This window comes from Elephas maximus, chromosome 11 (genome assembly GCF_024166365.1).
Source record: "Elephas maximus indicus isolate mEleMax1 chromosome 11, mEleMax1 primary haplotype, whole genome shotgun sequence".
Classification (NCBI taxonomy): Eukaryota; Metazoa; Chordata; class Mammalia; order Proboscidea; family Elephantidae; genus Elephas; species Elephas maximus.
Window position 1 is genome coordinate 30,582,847 of NC_064829.1, and position 27,092 is coordinate 30,609,938.

The following is a 27,092-nucleotide window of genomic DNA, read 5'->3' on the forward strand; positions in this document are numbered from 1 at the left end:
TCATTATTGGTATTTCCCATTGGTTCAATCGTTTACATGCTGCTGATTTCCAACTCCACATTCCCATTTCCAGCTCTCTACTATACACTTCCCTTTGGATGACACCAAGGTAACTCATGCTCAGAAAGTACACAGTGAACTCATCTTTCATCCTCCATACACACACTCACAATGTTTTATTTATTTATTTTCACAGTTGCCCCATTATTCACCTCATTTTTCAAGCCAAAAATCAACATCGCCTTACCTGTTTCTTCCCTTTCACTCCCTACACTCGTTGTTGTTGGTGGTAAGTGCCATTGAGTCGGTTCCAACTCATAGCAGCCCTATGTACAACAGAACAAAACGCTGTCCAGTCCTGAGCCATCCTCACCATCACTGATACGCTTGAGCCCACTGTTGCAGCCACTGTGTCTTCCAACCCGAGGGGTTAACCGTCTGGCCCTATGTCAGACAACATTCAGTGCTACTGATAAGGTCTTCACTGGAATTCTTTTCAGAAGCAGACCACCAGGTCTTTCTTCCTAGTCTGTCTTAGTCTGGAGGCTCAGCTGAAACCTTTCCACCATGGGTGACCCTGCTGGTATTAGAATACCAGTGGTATAGCTTCCAGCATCCCAGCAACATGCAAGCCCCACAGTATCACAAACTGACAGATATGTGGGGATACACTCACTTAGTTCTACTGATTTTACCTTCTAAATATTAATTAAATCCACTTTTCTCCATTCTCACTGCTTCTACCCCTTTCTCACCCATAACTGTCTCCTCTCCGTGAACAGAACAGCTTCTGGACTGGTCTCCTTACATCTAGTATTTTCAAATGAAATTCAGGAGCGAAAAACTAGAATTTCCAAAATTCTAAGTTATTCTTAAAATATTTCAGACATGCATCATACTCTTTACTACTTATCATGGATATCTTTTAAAAAAGCAAGTTTAATGAATAAGAAATATTAAGTTCAGAATTATTTACAAAGAACTGTAGTCTACAGAGAATATTAAAACACTAGAAAACACCAGTGGATATTATTGGGTAATATCCAAATAACCTAACAGCTAGACCTTGTTATGGACTGAATCACATCCCCTGAAAAATATGCTAAGTTCCTAACCCCTGTAGCTGGGAACATGACCTTGTTTGAAAACAAGGTTTTTCTTTTGTTATCAATTAAGTTAAAGGAGGTCATTAACAGAGTAGGGAAAGTCCTAAATCTAACACCTTGTGAGTAGCGTCTTAAAAAGGAAAAAGAGACAGGGAGACACACACAAGCAGGAAGAGATTGTGTGAGGAACCTTCTACAAGCCAAGAAATTCCAAGGAATGTCCAAGGCTACCAACAAGGAGGGACCCTCCCCTACAGTGGATGGCCTGATGTGGACTTCCAGCCTCCGAAACCGTGAGACAATAAATTTCTGTTCTTTAAAGCCACCCACTTGTGGTATCTTCTTTAGGGCAGCCCTGGGTAACTAAGACACACCTAGCAAAGTGGCAATACTACACAGAATCGTATGTTGAAATTGCCAATATGATTACTTATTTTGCTTCCAAAACTTGTTATTTCTTGAACTATTACTCACAGCATTTACATAAAGTATATTATACATATAAACATATTAATATTTATTTTATTTGCAAGAATTACTCACCGTTAACAGCAGACAGTACCAGGAACACACACTTAACAAAATGACAACAGCTACAAGCAAAACTGACTGATCAGATCCTCCTATGGGCCCATCCTGGAAATGCTGGCCTTACCCTTCAACTCTGCATGCCAGCATTTCCTTCTCTTGCTTTCGACTTGACAGATTCCTTCGGACCAGTAACATCTCTCTATTAATTGTTGAGCTTTAACTCTTCAGTGGAATTATAATACTTTTTACCATTTTCCAGATTCTCAGGATTTGGACGCCCCTCCCCATTCACTTCTATAGAGTAAGCAGCACAAACATCTGATTATGGCATTTCTTCACATAAGCCTTTCAACCTGCCCTAAAGACTAAGTCAGACTTACAGGTTTTTTAACTTTGCATTTCCAAGTAGGTGACGTTGTGTTAGCCTGAGGTAACCATGGGTGTGGAATGGATAGAAAATGGTCACTGACCATTATTAAGGTAGGAATTCTTTTGACATTCAAAACGGAATCCTGAGGTACAGATTAAAAGCCAGTCTTTATCCAAATACAGGAAAGATTTTTTTAGATTCCTGTAGTATACCAAGAATCAACCCAGATTGTAGTTTCTGGACAACACAGATCATAATTTCTTCCCTGCTGCAAAGAAATGATCACCTTAAAAAAAAAAAAAAAAAAAGTGATACTCCTTTCCCAGAGATGGCTAGGCCATGAGGCTGCTGCTCCAGGACAGGAGGAGAGTATGACACAGAAATAAAATATCCATCTTAAAGCCTACCCTCTCTGGAACAAAGAGATTTGGGGAGAGAGAAAAGACAGAAGACAAGACATGGTTCTAGATCTTATGCCCAGAAAGTGAGAGAAATTGAACAAACACTGGGGATGGGCAAGTCACATCTGCGATGCTAGGAAAAGATCTCCAAGCGTCCATCTGCAAGGCAGCCAGTCAAAGCAAATTCGGTAATGTGGGCAATGAAAGGCCAAATGTTGGTTGATTTTGCTCTTAGCTCTCACATGTCACTAAGTTCCCACACATCACCCTCCCAAGAGGACCAGGAGCATAACTGAGTTGAATCAGCAGGCATAGGCCAGGTGCCAGGTAGAAGTGTAACAGAAGCTCAGGGTGACACTGAGCCAGCGAGAGCCAAGATGAGTCTCCAGAGACAAACAAGGAGCACCGCCGATATTGTGTGACAAGCTGAGAGACCCGACCCTGAGTTTTACCTCCGCTACAAATACAGGCTCCCTCAGGGATTAGAGCAAACACACAGCAAGGCTCATCTTTACCTTTAAATGCCATATTAGAGAAGACAGGAGGGAAGGGAGAGGTTTTAGAAGAGCAAACGTTTATCAAAAAGGGTACAGAGACTGAGGAACGTGAGGACTCATGTTTAATCCCCCATACTACCAGAGTGGGAAGAACTTGTTGAAATATCAGAGCCATTTCAAAGATAAATTATCTTTCCCTGCACATCTGAATGTGATATATTTGCAACCCAAGCACACAAGGCACATGTTGACTTGGCTGCTCTGTTCCACCTAGCATTATCCTTTACTGCTCCTCATCCCAATCCAGCCTCAGGCCCTTCCTTCTGCATGGCCTGTCATCTCAGGGCCTGGGCACAAGCTATTTCTTCTGCCTTGAAGCCTTTTCTTCTCTATCCTCACCTGGTTAACGCCCACATCCTCTTCACATATCACCTTAAAATCCTTTCTGTCAGATTGAATTATGTCTCCCCAAAAAATGTGTATATCAATTTGGCTGGGCCATGGTTCCCAGTATTGTGTGGTTGTCCTCCATTTTGTGATTGTAATTTTATGTTAAATAGGATTACAGTGGAATTGTAACACCCTTACTACGGTCACATCCCTGATCTAACGTAAAGGGAGTTTCCCTGGCGTGTGGCCTGCACCACCTTTTATCTTACAAGAGATAAAAGGAAAGGGAAGCAGGCAGAGAGCTGGGAACCTCGTACCACCAAGAAAGCAGTGCCAGGAGCAGAGCGCATCATTTGGACCTAGGGTCCCTGCGTAGAGAAGCTCCTAGTCTGGGGCAAGATTGATGAGAAGGCCAACAGAGAGAGAAAGCCTTCCCCTGGAGCTGACGCCCTGAATTTGGACTTCAGCCTACTTTACCATGAAGAAATAAATTTCTCTTTGTTAAAGCCATCCACTTGTGCTATTTCTGTTGTAGCAGCACTAGACAACCAAGATAATTTTTCACAAGAAGCTCATCCTAATCCTTCAAATTCCGGTTAATCTGTCTCCTATGTGGTCCCATGACAACCTGTATACCTGCATATCCTGGCGCATATTTTGTAACATAGACTAGTCTAAAGACTAATCTGTCAATCTACTAATCTCAGTGAGGACAGGGATCTTGTCTCATCTTCCGTCTTTTTCTCTTTCCCCAAATCTCTCTGTTCCAAGGCAGCAGGTTTCAGGTGGCTATTTTATTTGTGTCACATTCTCCTATCCTAGAGCAGCAACCTCATGGCCCAGCCATCTCTAGGGAAGGAGTATCACTTTTTTTTTTTTTTTTTAAGGAGTATCATCATTTTGCAACAGGGAAGAAACTATGATCTGTGTTGTTCAGAAACTATAATCTGGGTTGATTCTTGGTATACTTTATCATTGTCTCCAAGGTACCTTACATGAAGCTGGGCATACAGTAAGCACTCAAACCTGCTAGTTCAACTGCAGTGTCTTCAAGAAGAAATATTGTCACAGAAGGCATTTGTGGGCTCAGCTTCACCCGTGTACTTTGTAAGGTTCAGGACCCATGACAATTTTAAGAATGGATCTCAATTTCTCTCACTTTGAAGGGACTAAGACAGACATTTCACACCCTTGGGAGGTTCTTCCTAGCATAAGAGATAGTCATTTATTGCACAAAAGATTAGGAGGATTAGCATCAAATAAATAATAAAGTAGCAGAGGCTAGTAAGAGAAAGCTGAAAGACTCACTCAAAGCTTACCTTTGCAATTAATGTCAGCAATTACATCATTCTTCTCCACGGTTTCTAGTATCTGTCTCACTTCTTCAGTGTTGCCATTTCTGGCATGATGGAGAAGCTGTTGTTCTGCCTCTGTGTTCATTTCTAGAATAAAAAAAATAATGTTGCTATTATCTAAGAATACAACTAACTTTTACATATTACCTGGTAATACAGACACGGGGAGGAATTACCTGCATTTTGCAGCTAGTGAGACAGGTATAAAAACTGATTCAGTGACTTGGTTGCACGATTAGAACTTGACCCTGAGATTCTTCTCCCGCTGTATTATTATTAGAGACGTGCACTAGACACTTGGGAAGTTTCCTAACCACTCAAAGCCTCAGTTTCCTCACCTTCAAAATACAACCAGCTTCACAGAGCTCTGGTGAGACTATGTATATGAAAGTACTCCAGTAAACACAAAGTATTACCCAAATGGTATTATAACAGCAATAAGTTACTAGACATAAAGAGTCTGGAGCCCTGGTGGCACAGTGGTTAACAGCCTGGCTGCTAAGCGAATGGTCGGCAGCTCAAATCCACCAGCTGCTCCTTGGAAACCCTAAAGGGTAGTTCTGTTCTGTCCTATAGGGTCACTATGAGTCAGAATTGACTCGACAGCAATAAGTTTGGTGTTTTGGTTAAGCATAAAGTTAAAATATGGCCATTCATATAGAAATTTTATTAAGACCAAAATATAAATTAACACATAGAAAAGCTGCGCCAAAAAAAAAAAATTCTGAATAGAAAAAATTTAGATAAGAACCCTTAAAAATAAATTTTTCTCTCATTTTCCTACCATACCCCAAAGTACTTATAGAGTATTATAACCAAATTTAAAGCAGTTACATCAAAATGGGCAAGTGATATGAATAGCAGTTACCAGAAGTACAAATTTCAATCTTAATAATCAAGTAAGTGCAAACAAATCAAACAAAAATGATTTATTTATTTATTTTGCCTACTCTACTAGCAAAATAAAAAAAGATTAAACACATGCAGTGCTGGCATGAACAGGAAATACACACTCCTGGAAACTGCTAACATGAATATAAATACAAACTTTCAAACGCTGTATGAGGAGAGGCAACAATTTGGCAATGTCAAATACACTTCAAAATACACACACACCATTTACCTTGTCTAGGCAATTCTATTCTTAGGGCTGTTTTACAGAAATATTTACACAAGATTATTTTATTAGGATGTCCATAAGGATTACTTTATTTGCAACAGTGAAAAAGTTATAAACTACTCTATGTCCATCAACAAGGGACTGGTTAAATAAATCCTGTGGAAAAGCTATATGAGATGGTCTCTAGACTGAAGGATGGAAGACATACTTGAAGACATAGTTTCAAAAAATAGCAACCTCTGGATAGTGAACACCAAGACCTCCAGCCCTCTGCCCCAATCAGCATTCCCCTCCAAGAGGAGACTGAGTTAGTTATGACCCCTAGAGAAGAATATATCCAAGAATAAAGACACAAGGAGCTCCCCAACAAATGGCCAAGCCAGATAATCCACACAGTGAAGTTGATGGCCAATAACACCCACCCACTTTCTCAGTTTCCAGTGGCTTTCTAGTTTCCCACTCTTAAACATGAACCGATAACCGAGGAAAACAAGATATATGAAGAAAGTCTCTAAAACATGAAAGACACACAAAAGTCAGAAGAAAATGAGGAGAAAAGCCAGAAAGGAAGTAGTTAGAAAATTAAGGCCTGTGTCAAGGACCGTAGGGCTCAGAAACCAGCCTTCATCTTAGGAAGATACTCAGGCAGGCACAAAGGAGGGACATTTGGACAGAAGCTGAGGCTTTTGGCTAATACTAAAGGCCAAGATTAGTGCAACTGTGTATCCCAGGCTTGCTCCTAAAATCGAAATCCTGAGCCTAGTTGGGGCTGCAGCAGGGGTGATGAGGAGGAAGGGGCAGGCAAAAGTACAAGAAAGGCTGGCCTTTTTTCAAGCCCCACTGGACAAGAAGGAGATCCAAAAAAATCCAGTGCCGTCGAGTCGATTCTGACTCATAGTGACCCTATAGTACAGAATAGAACTGCCCCATAGAGTTTCCAAGGAGATAGCTGGGTCATAATGGTTATTGATCTGAGTCTTTTCTCTACCAGGAATGCCTCAGAAACTAGATTGGCTCTCAGTCTAGAAGTGGAGAAATGATGGATTCAACTTTGAGAAGGCAGAAAAGCAGCAGCGGGGGAATCATCCACCAGGGCAGCTGGGCCCAGTGGTGGGGGCTTCTTCTCGGGCCTTTCCATCTTCTGCCACCAGGCTCGGGTGCTCTCAGGGCTCAGGAAAATCTTGGGGCAAAACTCAAAAGGGCTCTAGGACTCAGGTTTCACTGGACATCAGGGTGACTTAGGGATCAAGGTGCTAGACTCAGGCTCAGAGGAGTTTAGTAGCATTCAGCATTCAGACTTGGAGCAACTGGCACTATTTTGTTGCAAGTCCCTGGGTGATGCACATGGTGAATACTTGGGTGCTAATTGAAAGACTAGAAATTCCAGTCCACCCAGAGGCACTTCTAAAGAAAGGTCTAGCAATCTACTTCCAAAAAATTAGCCACTAAAAACCCTATGGACAAGCAGAGCCAAGATGGGGGAATAGTCAGACACTTCCTGTGGTCCCTCTTAAAGCAAAGACCCAAAAAAACAATTTAATCAATTATATATGACAATCTAGGAACCCTGGACATCAAAGGCAAAGCTGAGGAATCAGACTGAGTGGCAGAGGGAAGGAGGGAGAGATGGTTCAGAAGCAGCAAAGAGTTGCCAGACTTGACCCAGCAGGAACCAGCACCCTGTAGGTAGGATCAGCTAGTATGCGTGGTGGGCAAGCAGCGGTGCTGTGGATGCGTTTTCTACATCAGGAAGGACCGAACGGCAGAGAGTCTGCTCAACCCTCCAGAACCAACGAGCAGTGGCTCTCAATCAGCAAAAGATAAGTATATGCATCTAACTTATATCACTGAGCAAAACAACACCCCATTTGGGAAGAATCTCTCTTCCATTTACCTGCACCCTCTCTGCTCTGCACCAGGTTGGGCCAACTTCAGTGACTGTCACGTTCCCTGGGTTGGAAGTAGGGTCCATAGCATGCCCTGAGCCATTCTCTCAGCTTTGGAGAGAGAACAAATTAACAAACAGGAAAACATAATCTGCCAGCTCCCCTAAACTGGGAACTCAGGGACAACACAGCCCCTTTGCCTAGGCACAGGCATAAGTGGTCCACGAACTTTCAATGCCTTTCACCCCTGCATAGACCTGTGTGGGCCCATTTCAACAGCATAGGCCCGCATTGGCACAGTACAACAGGCTATATATATGAAGCCTATTTTCAACTATATCAGCTATAAAGGGGAGTGGCAGATTCGTGACATTTGACACCGCTCTGCCCATTAAGCAGGGTCCTCACCTAACCACATCAGGGGTCTGAGGACTGGTAGCTCTACCCACACCACCTAGCCACCCACAACAAGGGTCCAAAAATCAGTGGTTCCTCTCAATCCTTACAGCCAACAGCATTGGGTGTACATAGTCCAGCTGTAAAACCCACCTACCTATGCATTCTGGACACAGGGACACATTTTCCTCCCAGACACTCAGGGGCCGCCATCAGCCCCCTGCCTTGCTCAGCGCATGACTCCTTACTACACCCAGATACCTGTGCCTACACCAATCACCCCTCCCTGTCTAGGACTGTAGGTGAGAGCTTGCACCAAACATCTGGTGACCGACTACCTGAATATCTGAGCTGAATCTATAAAAGAAAAGTACACAGATTCCTGGACTCATATACCTAATAACACCTTTAACCACCAGGTGGCAGGATGTGATAGCTTCAAAGATGCCAATAATCAAACTAGCTCACATAAGCAGCCTGTCTAGGCATGTCAAAATGAAATGAGCAGCTAGGACACTGTAAGCAAACATAAAGTAAATAAACATAATAATTTACTGATGGCTCGGATACAACAGTCAATATCAAATCACATAAAGAGGCAGACCATGATGGCATCAGTGAGCACCCAAAACAAAGATTCAAGAAAACTTCCAGAGATAGAGGATTTTTTGGCAATACCAGAAGCAGAATTAAAAAAATTAATATACAGTGCTCTTCAAGACAACAGAAAATCAGGAAAAATGCACAAGCCAAGGAACATATAGATAATGCAATAGAGGAACTTAAGAAGGTTATACAAAACCATAACGACAAATTGAACAGGTTGCAAGAATCCACAGAAAGACAGCAAACAGAAATCCAAAAGATTAACAATAAAATTTCAGAGTTACACAACTCAATAGAAAGTCACACTAGCAGAACTGAGGCAACGGAAGTCAGTATTAGTGAGACTGAAGATAAAGCACTTGACACCAACTTACTTGAGGAAAAATCAGATAAAAGAATTAAAAAAAATGAAGAAGCCCTAGGAATTATGTGTGACTCTACCAAGAGGAATAACCTACAAGTGATTAGAGTACCAGAACAGGGCAGAGGGGGTGGATAACAGAAAATACAGAGAGAATTATTGAAGATTTGATGGCAGAAAACTTCCCAGATATCATGAAAAATGAGAAGATATCTACCCAGGGAGTTCATCAAACCCCACACAAGGTAGATTCCAAAAGAAAGTCACCAAGACATATCATAATCAAACTTGTCAAAACCAAAGATAAAGAGAGACTTTTAAGGGTGGCTAGGGATAAATGAAAAGTCATCTACAAAGGAGAGTCAATAAGATTAAGCTCTGGCTACTCAGCAGATTCCATGTAGGCAACAAGGTAATGGGATGACATACATAAAGACTTGAAGTAAAAAAATTGCCAGCCAAGAATTATATACCCAGCAAAACTATCTCTCAAATATGGTGGGAAACTTAGGGCATTTCCAGATAAACAGAAGTTTAAGGAATATTGTAAAAAAACAAACCAAAATTACAAAAAATAATAAAGGGAGTCCCCTGGCTAGAAAATCAATAACATCAGATACCAACCCAAGACTAGAACACAGGACAGACCAACCAGGTATCGACCTAAATAGGGAAGTCACAAAAATAAGTCAAAGCTAAAAAACTGAAAAAACGGAAACAGAGACGTCAATATGTAAAAGATGACAACACTAAAACAAAAAAGAGGGACTAAATAGTGTGGTCATAGATCTTCCACATAGAGAGGAAGTCAAGGTGATATAAAGAAATAAAAGATTGGTTTAAACTTAGAAATATGGCGGTAAATATTAAGGTAACCCCAAAGGAAACTAACAATACTACAAATCAAAATAAAAAATAAGAAAAACAAAGATTCAGCAAAGACAAAATCAACAATGAAAAAGATGAAAAGAAAATACATAAAGCAAAACAACTCAGCACTGAAAATTAAGTGGAACAAAGAAATTGTCAACAACACACAAAAAAATACATCAAAATGACAGCACCAAACTCATATCTATCAATAATTACGCTGAATGTAAATGGACTAAATGCATGAATAAAGAGACAGCGCCAGAATGGATTAAAAACACAATCCGTCTATGTGCTGCCTACAAGAGACACACCTTAGACCTAAAGACCCAAACAAACTAAAACTCAAAGGATGGAAAAAAATACATCAAGCAACAACAATCAAAAAAGACCAGGAGTGGCAATATTAATCTCTGACTAAAAAGGCTTTAAAGCAAAATCCACCACAAAGGATAAGGAAGGACACGATATAATGATTAAAAGGTCAATAAACCAGGAGGACACAACCATAATAAATATTTATGCACTGAAGGACAGGGCTCCAAAATACATAAAACAAACTCTAACAGCATTGAAAAGAGAAACAGACAGCTCCACAATAGTAGTAGGAGACTTCAACATGCCAATTTTGGTGAAGGACAAAAAATCCACAAAGAAGGCAACAAAGACCCAGAAAATCTAAACGCCACAATCAACCAACTTGATCTCACAGACATATACAGCACCCAACAGCAGCCAAGTACACTTTCTTTTCCAATGCACATGGAACATTCTCCAGAATAGACCACATATTAGGCCACAAAGCAAGCTTTAATAGAATCCAAAGCATTGAAATATTACAAAGCATCTTTTCTGACCATAAGGCCATAAAAGTAGAAATCAATAACAGAAAAAACAAGGTAAAAAAATCAAACACATGGAAACTGAACAATACCTTGCTCAAAAACTACTGGGTTATACAAGAAATTAAGGACAGAATAAAGAAATTCACAGAATAAATGAGAATGAAAACACATCCTACCAGAATCTTTGGGACAAAACAAAAGCAGTGCTCAGAGATTAATTTATAGCAATAAATCCACATATCCAAAAAGAAGAAAGGGCCAAATTCAAAACATTAACCCTACGACTCAAACAAACAAAAAGAGAGCAGCAAAAGAAGCCCTTGGACACCAGAAGAAAGCAAATAATAAAAATTAGAGCAGAATTAAATGAAATAGAGAATAGAAAAACAATTGAAAGAGTTAATAAGACCAAAAGCTGGTTCTTTGAAAAGATTAACAAAATTGGATAAACCACTGGCCAAACTGACAAAAGAAAAACAGGGGAGGAAGCAAATAATCTGAATAAGACATGAGATGGACGATTATCACAACAGACCCTACGGAAATTAGAATTATAACAGAATACTATGAAAAATTATACTGTGACAAATTTGAAAACCTGGAGGAAACGGACAAATTTCTGGAAACACACTACCTACCAAGCTAACACAAACAGAGGTAGAACAACTAAATAAAACTATCACAAAAGAAGAGATTGAAAAGGTAATTAAAAAACTCCCAACAAAAAAAAAAAATCCTGGCCCTGATGGCTTCACTGGATAATTCTACCAAACTTTCAGAGAAGAGTTAACACCACTACTACTAAAGGTATTTCAGAGCACAGAAAAGGATGGAACACTCCCAAACTCATTCTCTGAAGCCAGCATAACCCTGATACCAAAATCAGGTAAAGACACCACAAAAAAAGGAAATTACAAACTTATATCCCTCATGAATTTGGATGCAAAAATCCTCAACAAAAATCTAGCTGATAGAATTCAACAACGTATCAAAAAAATAATTCAGCACGACCAGGTGGGAGTCATATCAGGTATGACAGATGGTTCAACATTAGAAAAACAACCAACATAATCCATCACATAAATAAAACAAAAGACAAGAACCACATGATTTTATCAGTCGATGCAGAAAAGGCATTTGACAAGAGTCCAAAACCCATCTATGATAAAAAAAACTTTCAGCAAAATGGGAATAGAAAGGAAATTCCTCAATATAATAAAGCACATTTATACAAAGCCAACAGTCAACACCATCCTAAATGGAGAGACTATAAAAGCATTTCCCCTGGAGAATGGGAACCAGACAAGGATATCCTTTATCACCACTCTTATTCGATGCTGTGCTGGAGGTCCTTGCCAAAGCAATTAACCTAGAAAAAGAAAGTCCATCCAAATGGGTAAGGAAGAAGTGAAAGTACCCCTGTTTGCAGATGACATGCTCTTATACAGAGAAAACCCCAAAGAATCCACAAGAAAACTACTGAAACTAATAGAAAATTTCAGCAGTCTCAGGATTCAAGATAAACATACAAAAATCAGTTGGATTCCCCTACACTAACAAAGAAAACTTCATAGAGGAAATCACCAAATCAATACCATTTACAATGGCCTCCAAGAAGATAAAATACTTAGGAATAAGTCTAACCAGAGACGTAAAAGACCTATACAAAGAAAACTACAAGACACTACCACAAGAAACCTAGAGAGACCTACGTAAGTGGAAAAACATACCTTGCTCATGGATAGGAAAACTCAACATCGTAAAAATGTCAATGCGACCTGAAGCGATTTACAGACACAAGGCAATCCCAATGCAAATTTCAAAGACATTGTTTAATAAGATGGAGAAACAAATTACCAACTTCATATGGAAAGGGAAGAGGCCCAGGATAAGTAAAGCATTACTGAAGAAGAATAACAAAGTGAGAGGCCTCACACTACCAGATTTTAGAACCTATTATACCACCACGGTAGTCAAAACAGCCTGGTACTGGGACAATAAGGGATATATAGACCAATGGAACAAAATTGAGAATCCAGATGTAAATTTATCCACCTACAAGCAGCTGATATTTGACAAAGGCCCAAAGTCTGTTAAATGGGGAAAAGACAGTCTCTAACAAATGGTGCTGGCATAACTGGATATCCATCTGCAAAAAATGAAACAAGGCCCAGACCTTACGCCATGCAAAAAACTAACTAGTGGTGGCATAGTGGGTAAGTGCTATGGCTGCTAACCAAGAGGTCGGCAGTTTGAATCCACTAGGTGCTCCTTGGAAGCTCTGTGGGGCAGTTCTACTCTGTCCTGTAGGGTTGCTATGAGTCAGAATCGACTCGACAGCAGTGGGTTTCTTTTGGTTTAAAATGGATCAAAGACCTAAATATAAAATCTAAAACGATAAAGATCATGGAAAAAAAAAATTAAGGACAACACTAGGAGACCTAATACATGGTATAAACAGAATATAAAACATTACTAGCAATGCACAAACACCAGAGGACAAACCAGATAATTGGGAGCTCCTACAAATCAAATACTTATGTTCATCAGAAGATTTCACCAAAAGAGAAAAAGACAACCTACAAACTTGGAAAAAGTTTTTGGCTGTGACATACCCAATTACAGTCTAATCTCTAAAATCTACAAGATACTGTAAAACCTCAGCAACAAAAAGGCAAATAACCCAATTAAAAAATGGGCAAAGAATATGAACAGGCACTTTAGCAAAGAAAACATTCAGGTGGCTAACAGATACATGAGGAAATGCTCATGATCATTAGTCATTAACCAAAAAGCAAACCAAGCCCATTGCTGTCGAGTAAATTCTGACTCATAGCGACCCTATAGGACAGAGTAGAGCTGTACCATAGAGTTTCCAAGGAGTGCTTGGTGGATTAGAACTGCCGATCTTCTGGTTAGCAGCCATAGCTCTTAACCATTACGCCACCAGGGCTACAAATCAAAACTATAATGAGATACCATCTCACCCCAACAAGTCTACCATTAATCAAAAAAATACAAAATAATTAATGTTGGATAGGTTGTGGAGAGACTGGAACAGTTATACACTGCTGGTGGGATGTAAAATGGTATAACCACTTTGGAAATTCATTTGGCACTTCTTTAGAAACTAGAAAAAGAAGTAACATATGATCCAGCAATCCCACTCCTTAGAATACAGCCTAGAGAAACAAGAGCCCTCAAACGAATAGATATATGCACACCCATGTTCACTGCAGCACTGTTCACAATAGCAAAAAGATGGAAACAACCAAGGTGCCCATCAATGGATGAATGGATAAACAAATTACAGTGTATTCACGCAATGGAATACTAAGCAATAATAAAGAACGACAACGAATCCGCAAAACATCTCATAACATGGATGACTCTGGAAGGCATTATGCTGAATGAAATTAGTCAGTCGCAAAAGGACAAATATTGTATGAGACCACTATTATAAGAACTCAAGAAAAGGAATAAACAGAGAAGAAAACATTCTTTGATAGTTATGAGGGGAGCGGAGGGAGGGAGAGGGTATTCACTACCTAGATAGTAGACAAGGATTAGCTAAGATGAAGGGAAGGACAACACACAATACAGTGGAAGTCAGCACAACTGGACTAAACCAAAAGCTATGACGTTTCCTGAATACAACCAAACGCTTCAAGGGACAGAGTAGCAGGGATGGAGGTCTGGGGACCATGGTTTCAGGGAACATCTAGGTCAACTGGCATAACAAAGTTTATTAAGAAAACGTTCTGAGAGGTGGGGCTAAGACAGCGAAATGGCCAGATGGCGGAATGGCCAGACGGTGGAATGGCCAGACACTTCCTGCAAACCCTATTATAAAAAAGACCCCCAAAAACAAGTGAAATGATTACATTTATGACAACCTAGGAGCCCTGAACGTCAAAGGGAAAGTTAGAAAACAGACTGAGCGGCAGGGGGAAAGAGAGGCAGTTCAGAAGCGGAGAGGAGTTGCGGGACCTGAATCGCTGGGATACCTCAAGCAATATTACCGGTAGCAGCTGCAGCAGGTTAGTAGTAGCATTCGGCCGCAGTTTCCGCAGGGAGAAGCAGCCAGCCGCACAGCCTATTCACACCTCCGGAACCAGAGAATAACGGTGCGCTCAGCAAAAGCTAAGTACTTGTGTATGTTTTACCATGCCCTCTGCCCCCTAGCCAGTTTTCAGTGGCTGTTGATTTCCCGAGCCTGAGATAGGCCCTGTTCATCGCCTGGAGCCATCCTCCCAGCCTTGGAGAAGGAATAAATTTGCAATTGGGGAAAAAGATAATCTGCCAGCTCCACTAACCTGGGAGCTCAGGAAAGAAGCGGCTCCTGTTCAGGCATAAACGGCCTGTGGACTTTGAATACCTTTCCCCACTGCATGGACCTGTGTGGGCCTATTTCAGAACAGGTCCTTGTTGGCAGACTACAACAGTTTCAGCTGTGTAGTGGAGAGGTAGGTATTTGATGTTTGACACCACTTTGCCCATTAAACAGGGTCCTCAACTACCCACATCAGGGGCCTAAGGACAGGTGGCTCCACTCAGGTCACCCAGCCACCTGCAACAGGGGTCCAAGGATAACTGGTACCTCCCAGTCCTTACAAGCAAAAACACTGGGTGCCCACGGTCCATCTGCAGAACCCACCCACCTGTACACTCTGGGGAAGAGGGATGCGCTTTCCTCAGAGACACACTGGGAATGATTCTCTGCCCTCTGCCTTGTTCACAGCATGACCCCCCTGCTGCAACCAGATCACCCCTGCCCCTCTAAGACTGTAGGACAGGGCCTGTACCACACACTTGCTGATCAGCTACCTGGACACCTGAGCTGAATTCATACAAGAAAAGTGAATGGACTTTTAGGCTGCTATACCTGATAACAGCCCTAGTTATCTGTTGACAGGACGTCAGAACTCCAAAGATGAAAATAATCAAGCTAGCTCACTCAAGCAACCCATTTGGGCGTATCAAAACAAAGCAAGAAGCTAGGATATAGTAAGCAAACATAAAATAAACTAATAACTTATAGATGGCTCGGAGACAACAGTCAATATCAAGTCACATAAAGAAACAGACCATGATTGCCTCAACAAGCTCTCAAAACAAAGAATCAACGAATCTTCTGGATGAAGGGCCTTCCTGGAATTACAGGATGCAGAATTCAAAAGATTAATATATAGAACTCTTCAAGACATCAGGAACGAAGTTAGGAAGGAGATCAGGCAATACGCAGAACAAGCCAAGGAACACACAGATAAGGTAGCTAAAGAAATGAAAAAGGTTCTTCAAGAACATAATGAAAAATTTAATAAGCTGCAAGAATTCATAGAGACACAGCAATCGGGAATTCAGAAGAGTAACAATAAAATTACAGAATTAGACAACTCAACAGAAAGTCAGAGGAGCAGAATTGAGCAAGTGGAAGGCAGAATTGGTGAGCTTGAAGATAAAGCACTTGACACCAATATATTTGAAGAAAAATCAGATAAAGCAATTTAAAAAAAAGAAGAAAACTTAAGAATCATGTGGGATTCTATCAAGAGAAATAACTTATGAGTGATTGGAGTACCAGGACAGGAAGGGATAACAGAAAATACTGAGAATTGTTGAAGATTTGTCGGCAGAAAACTTCCCTGATATCATGAAAGATGAGAAGATACCTATCTAAGATGCTCATCAAACTCCACATAAGGTAGATTTTTAAAGAAAGTCACGAAGACATAATCAAACTTGCCAAATCCAAAGATAAAGATAGAATTTTAAGAGCAGCTAGGGATAAACGATAAACAAAGGAGAGTCAAGAATAAACTCAGACTACTCGGCGGAAACCATGCTGGCAAGAAGACGATGGGATGACTTATATAAAGAACTGAAGGGAAAAAAAATGCCAGCCAAGAATCATATATCCACCAAAACTGTCTCTCAAATATGAAGGTGACATTAGGACATTTCCAGATAAACAGAAGTTTAAAGAATTCATAAAAACCAAACCAAAACTACAAGAAATACTAAAGGGAGTTCTTTAGTTAGAAAATCAATAATATCAGGTATCATCCCAAAACTAGAACACCATACAGAGCAATTAGATGTCAACCCAGACATGGAAATCACAAAAATAAATCAAGATTAAAAAAATGCTCAAAATAGGGAAACAGCAATGTCATTATGTAAAAGAAAACAATATTAAAACAGTAAAGAGGGACTAAGAAATGAAGTCATAGATCTTTCATATGGAGAGGAAGACAAGGCAGTACAAAGAAATAAAAGTTAGGTTTAAATTTAGAAAAACAGGGGTAAATATTAAGGTAACCACCAAGGAGACAAACTATCCTACACACACACACACAAAAAATACAAGGAAAATAACAGACTCAGCAGAAACAAAATCAACAACAACGAATATGAGGAAAAGAAAATACATAAAGATAAACTACTCAGCAGAAAAAATTTAAGTGGGAAAAAGAAATTGTCAACAACACACAAAAAAGGACATCAAAATGACAACATTAAATTCATGCCTATCCATAATTACGCTGAATGTAAATGGACTAAATACAACGATAAAGAGACAGAGAGTGGCAGAATGGATAAAAAAAACCATGATCCATCTATATGCTGCCTATAAGAGACACACCTTAGACTCAAACACAAACAAACTAAAACTCAAAGGATGGAAAAAATACATTAAGCAAACAACAATCAAAAAAAAAAAAGCATAAGTGGCAATATTAATTTCTTACAAAATAGACTTTAAAGTTAAATCCACCAAGAATAAAGATGATAAGGAAGGACGTTATACAATGAGTAATGGGACAATATGCCACGAGGGTATTGCCATATTAAATATTTATGCACCCAAAGACAGGGCTGCAAGATACATAAAACAAACTCTAACAGCATTGAAAACTGAGATAGACAGTTCCACATAGTAGTGGACTTCAACATACCACTTTCGGTGAAGGACAGGACATCCAGAAAGAAGCTCAATAAAGACACAGAAGATCTAAACACCGCATCCAAATAAATTGACCTTATAGACATATACAGAACACTCCACCCAACAGCAGTTAAGTATACTTTCTTTACTAGTGCACATGGAACATTCTCTAGAATACACCACACATTAGGTTATAAAGCAAGCCTTAGCAGAATCCAAAACACTGAAATGTCACAAAGCATCTTCTCTAACCATAAAACTATGAAAGTAGAAATCAATAACAGAAAAAGCAGAGAAAAGAAATCATATACTTGGAAACTGAACAATACCCTGCTCAGAAAAGACTGGATTATAGAAGAAATTAAGAACGGAATAAAGAAATTCATAGAATCCAATGAGAATGAAAACACTTCCTATCAGAACCTTTGGGGCACAGGAAAAGCAATGCTCAGAGTTCAATTTACATCAATAAAAGCACATATACAAAAAGATGAAAGGGCCAAAATCAAAGAATTATCCCTATGACTTGAACAAATAGAGAGCAGCAAAAGAAATCCTCAGGCACCAGAAGAAAGCAAATAATAAAAATTAGAGCAGAATTAAATGAAATAGAACACAGAAAAACAATTCAAAGAATTAACAAGACCAAGCACTGGTTCTTTGACAAAATTAACAGAATTGATAAACCACTGACCAAAATGACAAAAGAAAAACAGGAGAAAAAATATATATAAATTTTTTTTTAAAAAAAAAACAGGAGAGGATGCAAATAACCTGAATAAGAAATGAGATGGGTGATATTACAACGGACCCAAATAAAATTAAAAGAATCATACCAGATTACTACAAAAAAACTGTACTCTAACAAATTTGAAAACCTAGAAAAAATGGATGAATTCTTAGAAACACACTACCTACCTGAACTAACACAAACAGAGAGAGGTAGAAAAACTAAATAGACCCATAACAAAAGAAGAGAGTACAAAGATAATTTAAAAACTCCCAACAACAACAACAAAAAAAACCCTGGCCCAGACAGCTTCACTCCAGAGTTCTACCAAATTTTCAGAGAAGAGTTAACACTACTACTAAAGGTATTTCAGAGCAAAGGACGGAATACTCTCAAACTCATTCATGAAGCCAGCATTCCTCTGATACCAAAACCAGGTAAAGACACCACAAAAAGAGAAAATTACAGACCTATATCTCTCATGAACTTAGATGCAAAAGTCCTCAACAAAAACCTAGCCAATAGAATTAAACAACATATCAAAAAAATAATTCACCATGATCAAGTGGGATTCACACCAGGTATGCAGGGATGGTTCGACATAAGAAAAACAATTAATGTAATCCATCATATAAAGAAAATAAAAGACAAGAATCACATGATTTTATCAACTGATGTAGAAAAGGCATCTGACAAAGTTCAATACCCATTCATGATAAAAACTCTCAGCAAAACAGGAATAGAAGGAAAATCCCTCAACATAATAAAGGGCATTTATACAAAGCCAAGAGCCAACATCACCCTAAATGGAGAGAGCCCGAAAGCATTCCCCTTGAGATTGGGAACCAGACAAGGATGCCCTTTATCAACACTCTTATTCAACATTTTGCTGGAGGTCCTAGCCAGAGCAATGAGGCTAGATAAAGAAATAAAGGACATGCAGATTGGCAAAGAAGAAATAAGAGGATCTGTATTTGCAGATGACATGATCTTACACACAGAAAACCCTAAAGAATCCTCAAGAAAACTATTGAAACTAATAGAAGAGTTCAGCAGAGTATTAGGATAGAAGATAAACATACAAAAATCAGTTGGATTCCTCTACACCAACAAAAAAAAATCTAAGAGGAAATCACCAAATCAATACCATTTACAGTAGCCCCCAAGAAGATAAAATACTTAGGAATAAATCTTACGAGAGATGTAAAAGACTTATACAAAGAAACCTACAAAACACTTCTGCAAGAAACCAAGAGACCTACATAAGTGGAAAACCATATCTTGCTCATGGATAGGAAGACTTAACATTGTAAAAATGTCTATTCTCCCAAAAGCCATCTATAGATACAATGCAATTCCGATCCAAATTCCAGTGACATTTCTTAATGAGACAGAGAAACAAATCACCAACTTCATATGGAAGGGAAAGAGGCCCCGGATAAGTAAAGCATTACTGAAAAAGAAGAACAAAGTGGGAGCCCTCGCTCTACCTGATTTTAGAACCTATTACAGCACTACAGTAGTCAAAACAGCCTGGTACTGCTACAACAGATACATAGACCAACGGAACAGAATTGAGAATCCAGACATAAATCCATTCACATATGAGCAGTTGATATTTGACAAAGGCCCCAAATCAGTTAAATGGGGGAAAAGACAGTCTTGTTAACAAATGGTGCTGGCATAAATGGATATCCATCTGCAAAAAAATGAAACAAAACCCATACCTCACACCATGCACAAAAACTAACTCACAATGGATCAAAGACCTAAATATAAAATCTAAAACAATAAAGAACATGGAAGAAAAAATAGGGACAACGTTAGGAGCCCTAATACATGGCATAAACAGTATACAAAACATTACTAACAATGCAGAAGAGAAACTAGATAACCGGGAGCTCCTCAAAATCAAACACCTATGCTCATCCAAAGACTTTACCAAAAGAGTGAAAAGATTACCTACAGACTGGAAAAAACCTTTTAGCTATGACATTTCCGATCAGCACCTGCAGGACCTGACCTCTTAAAATCTACATGATACTGCAAAAACTCAACTACAAAAAGACAAATAACCCAATTAAAAAATGGGCAAAAGATATGAACAGACACTTCACTAAAGAAGACATTCAGGTAGCTAACAGACACATGAGGAAATGCTCACAAGCATCAGTCATTAGAAAAATACAAACAAAAACTACAATGAGATTCCATCTCACTCCCACAAGGCCGGCATTAATCCAAAAAACACAAAATAATAAATGTTGGAGAAGTTACAGAGACACTGGAACACTTATACACTGCTGGTGGGAATGCAAGATGGTACAACCACTTTGGAAATCGATTTGGCATTTCCTTAAAAAGCTAGAAATAGAGCTACCATATGATCCAGCAATCCCATTCCTCCTTGGAATATATCCTAGAGAAATAAGAGCCTTTACACGAACACATACATGCACAGCCGTGTTCACTGCAGCACTGTTTACAATAGTAAAAAGATGGAAGCAACCAAAGTGGCCATCAACAGATGAATGAATAAATTATGGTATATTCACACAATGGAATACTACACATAGATAAAGAACAGTGATGAATCTGTGAAACATTTCATAACATGGAGGAATCTAGAAGGCATTATGCTAAGTGAAATCAGCCAGCTGCAAAAGGACAAATATTGTATAAGACCACTATTATAAGAACTGGAGAAATAGTCTAAACAGAGAAGAAAATATTCTTTGATGGTTACAAGAGGGGGGAGGGAGGGAGGGAGATGGGTATTCACTAATTCAAACCAAAAACCCACTGCTGTCGAGTCGATTCCGACTCATAGCGACCCTAGTAGATTGTAGATAAGAACTACTTAAGGAGAAGGGAAAAACAACACACAATACAGGTGAGGTCAGCACAGTTGGACTAAACCAAAAGCAAAGAACTTTCCTGAATAAACTGAATGCTTTGAAAGCTAGTGTAGCATGGGTGGTGGTTTGGGGACCATGGTTTCAGGGGACATCTAAGTCAATTGGCATAATAAAATCTATTAAGAAAACATTCTGCATCCCACTTTGGAGAGCAGCATGTGGGGTCTTAAACGCTAGCAAGGGGCCATCTAAGATGCATCAGTTGGTCTCAACCCACCTGAGGCAAAGGAGAATGAAGACCACGAAGGACACAAGGTAATTATGAGCCCAAGAGATAGAAAGCCCCACATAAGCTAGAGACTACATCAGCCTGAGACCAGAAAAACTATATGGTGCCTGGCTCCAACTTATGACTGCCCTGACAGGGAACACAACAGAGAACCCCTTAGGCAGCACAAGAACAGTGGGATGCAGACCCCAAATTCTCGTAAAAGGACCAGACTTAATGGTCTGACTGAGACTAGAAGGACCCCGGAGGTCATGACCCCCAGACCTTCTGTTAGCCCAGGACAGGAACCATTCCCAAAGCCAACTCTTCAGACAAGGATTGGACTGGACAATGGGATAGAAAAAGATGCTGGTGAAGAATGAGCTTCTTGGATCAGGTAGACACTTGAGACTATGTTGGCATCTCCTGTCTGGAGGGGGGATGAGAGGGCAGAGGGAGTCAAAAGCTGGCGGAATGGACACGAAAAGAGAGAGTGGAGGGAAGGAGTGTGCTGTCTCATTGGGGGAGAGCAATTAGGAGTATATAGCAAGGTGTATATATAAATTTTTGTATGAGAGACTGACTTGATTTGTAAACTTTCACTTAAAGCACAATAAAAACTAAAAGGGAAAAAAAAACGTTGTAGGGAAGACATGCGTACAAATTACTATCCACGCTTCTGGAGGGGTCTTAAGACTTGCCCCTCTATCCCCAATCTCAACTCAGTCCCCTTTATAAGCCCTTGCGGCATCTTATACTTGCTACCATATGTCAGTCTGTAGGCATTCATGCAGGCATTTCTTTGGCTGCCCCTAGACTAGGCTGTAAACTTGATTAGAAGAAGGATCCCGTGTCTGTCATTGTTGCTGTTGTTAGTTGCCATCAAGCTGATTCTGACTCATGGTGACCCCATGTGTGCAGGGTAGAAGTGTTCCATATGGTTTTTAAGGTTGTGACCTTTTGGAAGCAGACCACCATGCCTATATCTGAAGGCACCTCTGGGTGAGTTCAAACACCAACCTTCCAGCTAGTAGTCAAGTGCTTAACTATAGTAACTAGCATGCTGCCTGGAACACAGTAGGCAACCAAATATTAATTAAGCAAATGATGAATGAATATATGGATGCGTGTGGACTCAGTTCTTTGGAAACAAAACAATTAAATCTGTCTATAAGACCCTAGAAGCAGCCATCTAGGATACTCCACTGGCCTCAGCCCTTTGTGAGCAAGGAAGAATGAAGAAAACTAATGACACAAGGGAAAAATTAGTCCAAAGTACTAATGGACCACATCTGCCATTGCCTCCACCAGACTGAGTCCAGTACAATGAGATGGTGGCCCAGCCATCACCACTGACTGCTCTGACAGGGATCACAATAGAGGGTCCCGGACAGAGTTGGAGAAAAATGTAGAACAAAATTCCAACTCGAAAAGAAAGAGCAGACTTGCTGGCCTGACAGAGACTGGAGAAACCCTGAGCGTACAGCCGTCAGACACACTTTCAGCTCAGTAATGAGGTCACTCCTGAGGTTCACCCTTCAGCCAAAGATTGAACAGGCCCATGGAACAAAACAAGACTGAAGGGCGCACCGGCCCTGGGGCAGGGCCTGGAAGCCAGGAGAGATCAGGAAAGCTGTTAACAGGGAACCCAGGGTTGGGAAGGGAGTGTGTTGATACGTCATGGGGTTGTTAACCAATGTCATAGATCAATGCGTGTACTATTTGATGACAAACTAGTTTGTTGTATAAAACTTCGTCTAAAGTGCAAAAAAAAAAAAAAGACGACGACCCTAAAGGTGTCCTTACATGTCACAGAAATAAAGCCATATTAAGGGAAAACTTTTTAAAAATACACACTCTGGAATATTTCCGTACTGTAACTAGTTTCTTTGTTTAATGCATCTGTATAAACTCTTTAATTTCTGTGATTAACAGTTTAGGAAAAAAAAACACAACATAGAAGAATCCAAGTTCATATGCTGAGCAGATTTTTTTTTTTTTAATTCCTTCAAATCATGAGGGCTTATTACAGAAAGCACTTTGTATCTGATGTTTAAGCCAAAAGAAAAAGACAAGCAATCCCTTGCTGCAGCTGGCCAAGATGGAGGTGAACCATGTTCTATCAGCACAGGTTGTATTTTTCATGACCATGGTGTAGATGGTTTTCAGTGGCTCTGTTCAAATTCATGAATTCCAAGCTCCATTTTTAGAGTTTGTTAATGAGATTTTACTTGCCAAGAGAATGTTTTCAAGGACATGTCCAGGAAGAAAAAAAAACAAAAAACATTTTCAGCTTCAAAATACGAGAAACTAGAGGCCATTTTTGCCTTATGTTTCCTCTCTTCCAAGGTCGACTAGAGGGACAGGTAGGCCTCTAATTCTAAATTATTTTTCAGGAAACAAGTTTGTATCTTGTGGTTTTAAAAACACTAAATTGTAGGGTCAAGGAAAAAGAGGAAGACCCTCAACAAGATGGATTGACACAGTGGCTTAAATAATGGGCTCAGGAACAATTGTGAGGATGGTATAGGACCGGGGAGTGTTTTGTTCTCTTGTACATAGGGTGGCTATGAGTTGGAACCAACTTGACGGCACCTAACCAACAACAACAACAAATGACTAGTGAAACTGGTGCATATACTTGACAATCCATGACTAAATCCTCACTCAGCACAGTGGTAAGTTCTGTGGCCCCAACAATTCTGCCAACTTGGCAGAGACGTTAAAACTTGCAGCTTAAAGGGCAATCATGACTTGCTAAATTTGGTTGTTGTTTTTGTGAGTTGCCATCAAGGTGATCCTTTACTCACGACGACCCCATGTGTGCAGAGTAGACCTGCTCCATAGGGTTTTCAAGGCTGTGACCTTTCAGAAGCAGATCACCAGGCCTTTCTTCTGAGGTGCCTTTCGGCTAGTAGTCAAACACTCAAATATTTGTGCCACTCAGGGACTCCTAAATTTGGTTAGAGTCTATTATTTCATAACTTGAACTGCTTTTTTTCTTTATAACTAGAGTTTAATTTCTCCAGAATCAAAGCAGAAAATTCCTAGAGAAATCAAAGACAATAAAGTTCCACAATTAGAACTAATCTACTTCTAAACAAAAAAAAAAAACAGTTGCCATCAAGTCAATTCCAACTTATAGCAACCTTTTAGGCATAGTAAAACTGTCCCATAGGGTTTCCAACACTGTAACATCTTTCTCCCCCAGAGCACTGGTGGGTTTGAACAGCTGATCTTTTAGTTAGTGACCGAACACTTAACCACTGCACTACCAGGCCCCTAAACTAACCGTAGGTTGCTATAAACTGTTTCTGCTTCAAAAAACCAAGAACTAACCCTGAGATGCACCCCTGATTGGAATTTCAACTTGACAGATTCTGAAAACTATTAACTACTGTTTCAAAAGAGGTTGGCTATATAGAAGCAAAGGGCAGAGAAGGCTACAAATTAGATAATCAAATTTTAGATAATAAAAACTAACAAAGAGCTCAATTAAATGTCATCTTTTAATAAAATCCCTTAACTTTTAGACAAAATGTCTTTAAACTTTTCCCATTTTGATTATTTCATATTGGAAAATTATCTTCCAAACTGAACTAAACTCATGTATAATCATACTGACCACTTATGCATCATATACCCAGAAGTTTCTCTTTAAAGGAAAACGTTAGACAACAGAGTAAAAAATCATGTGGTTACTTTCCATTGTCACATGATAGGTCAACGTACAGTTAAGGACTGCTTTCACTAGATAGTAATTTCCTATCTGCAAGCTGATGAATAAACAACTCAAAGTGAGTGACTTAGCATACCCTCTTCCAAACAGCAGTAAACTTTTTTTTAACTGCTTTCACTAGATAGTAATTTCCTATCTGCAAGCTGATGAATAAACAACTCAAAGTGAGTGACTTAGCATACCCTCTTCCAAACAGCAGTAAACTTTTTTTTATACTTGTCCACCTTATACAGTCCCTTAATTGTGACCGTGCTGGTGAAATATTGATGGGAGAAGTGAGAAAAATCCCAACATTTCTACTGACCAAGAACATCGTATTAGATATTTATATGACACCATAATCACCAATTAATATATATTGTCCAGAGTACATCACAGTTCTTCTCTCACAATTCATTAACGAATTCTGGTGAGACTGGTATAAGCTGGTGCAACACTGGTAACACCTGTCCTCTTTCTAGGAACTGCAAAGAATTTACTAAGTCATCAGTAAGGTTCTGACTGTCATCAGACCTGGCTTGAAAGAACTGACAAGGTTCTGAAACATTTCAAAATCTCATATGCACTTACTATCTTATTTTCTCCTTTTTATGTTATTAGGTTGCATTTCTACTTCCAACTACTATTCTCAGTGAACATATATAATGTACAAAAGCTCAGCTTCTAGTGATCTCAAGAGGTAAGAAACTGCCACAACGGAGTTCCAACTAAAAATATTATGATCAACTGTAGATGTATCTCTAAGTAAAATAAAGTCATAAGGAAAAAAAACTCTAATAGACTATTGTGCCCTCTTATCACTAAAAAGAGAATGGCTGTTTTCTTCAACCTGGTTAGTGGTTCTAAAACAGTATCATTTTCCTTTATTTGGGAGAAAGGGAGGGAGAAGAGTGTTTTTTACAGTAATAATAACCTAGCCCTTCTGAATCACAGGTATATGTACTTCCAAATCATACCTACAGGAAGAGGGTCCTTAAGGGACAAGAATTAGGCACGAAACCACAAGTTTCTCCTGATTCACAATGAGGTATTTAGTAAATGTCATAAGTGATCTTCACAAAACTCTACGCTGAGATACAACTGCTTCTAATAAACCAGCTCAACTTGTAGTAGTTACTCCTATTTTGATTATCAGTTGCTCAATTGTTATGGGGGAGCTGCTCTGCCTGGGAGAGATGAAAAAGGTATTAGTTAATTTAAAAAAACAATGTTCCTGGCAGTTTTCTCCCCTTCTTTCAATAGACTGTAGGTAGAGCCCGTCTAGTTATTTAGAATGAGAGAATGAAAAAAGGGTGGATTTTGTAACTATCGCATAGTTAATACAAAGATCTTAAAAATTTCAGTTTGGAGAAAGAGAACACTGGTTGCAAAAAATTAACGTATCCAAGTTAGAATGAAAACATTGCTATCCCAACAAACAAATCAACGACGTCTTTCTCAAATGCTGAGTAGAGGTGAGGACATTTGTAACTCTATATCCAGAATGCCATCTACCACACTGCAAAGACTAAAGGATAACAAGTTTCAGGGAAAATTCATCACTGATTTTCACGCTAATTATATGTCAACTATCCGTAGTCTACGTGCTAAATATGAAACATTTAAGCGGCCTTGTTCAAGTTAACATCACACTGCCAAGGATTCCGTTTCGCAATATTGTCTGCATAAAGTGACAACTTTGACAGTTAAAGCTAATGTAAACTAAATAAGGTAACGCTTTTCAACGCTTCCTGTCAGTCCATAGGGCAGCTGCGATTTTTCAGGCTGTCTCTGAATCCCCGGATTCAATATTCACATTTGAACGGACCACGCGG

At 39.5% G+C, this 27,092-nt stretch overlaps 1 protein-coding gene across 2 annotated transcripts in view; it reads right to left on the reverse strand.

The window, feature by feature from the left end:
* The window catches only part of OSBPL1A (oxysterol binding protein like 1A), a 256,420-nt gene that overhangs the window by 203,721 nt on the left and 25,607 nt on the right, over positions 1 to 27,092 (reverse strand). For both annotated transcript variants that reach the window (XM_049901659.1, XM_049901658.1), the window contains exon 2: positions 4,615 to 4,737. In XM_049901659.1, coding sequence (XP_049757616.1) covers positions 4,615 to 4,735 — 121 coding nt within the window. In that variant the 5' untranslated portion in view covers positions 4,736 to 4,737. The remainder of the gene's footprint in view (positions 1 to 4,614; positions 4,738 to 27,092) is intronic.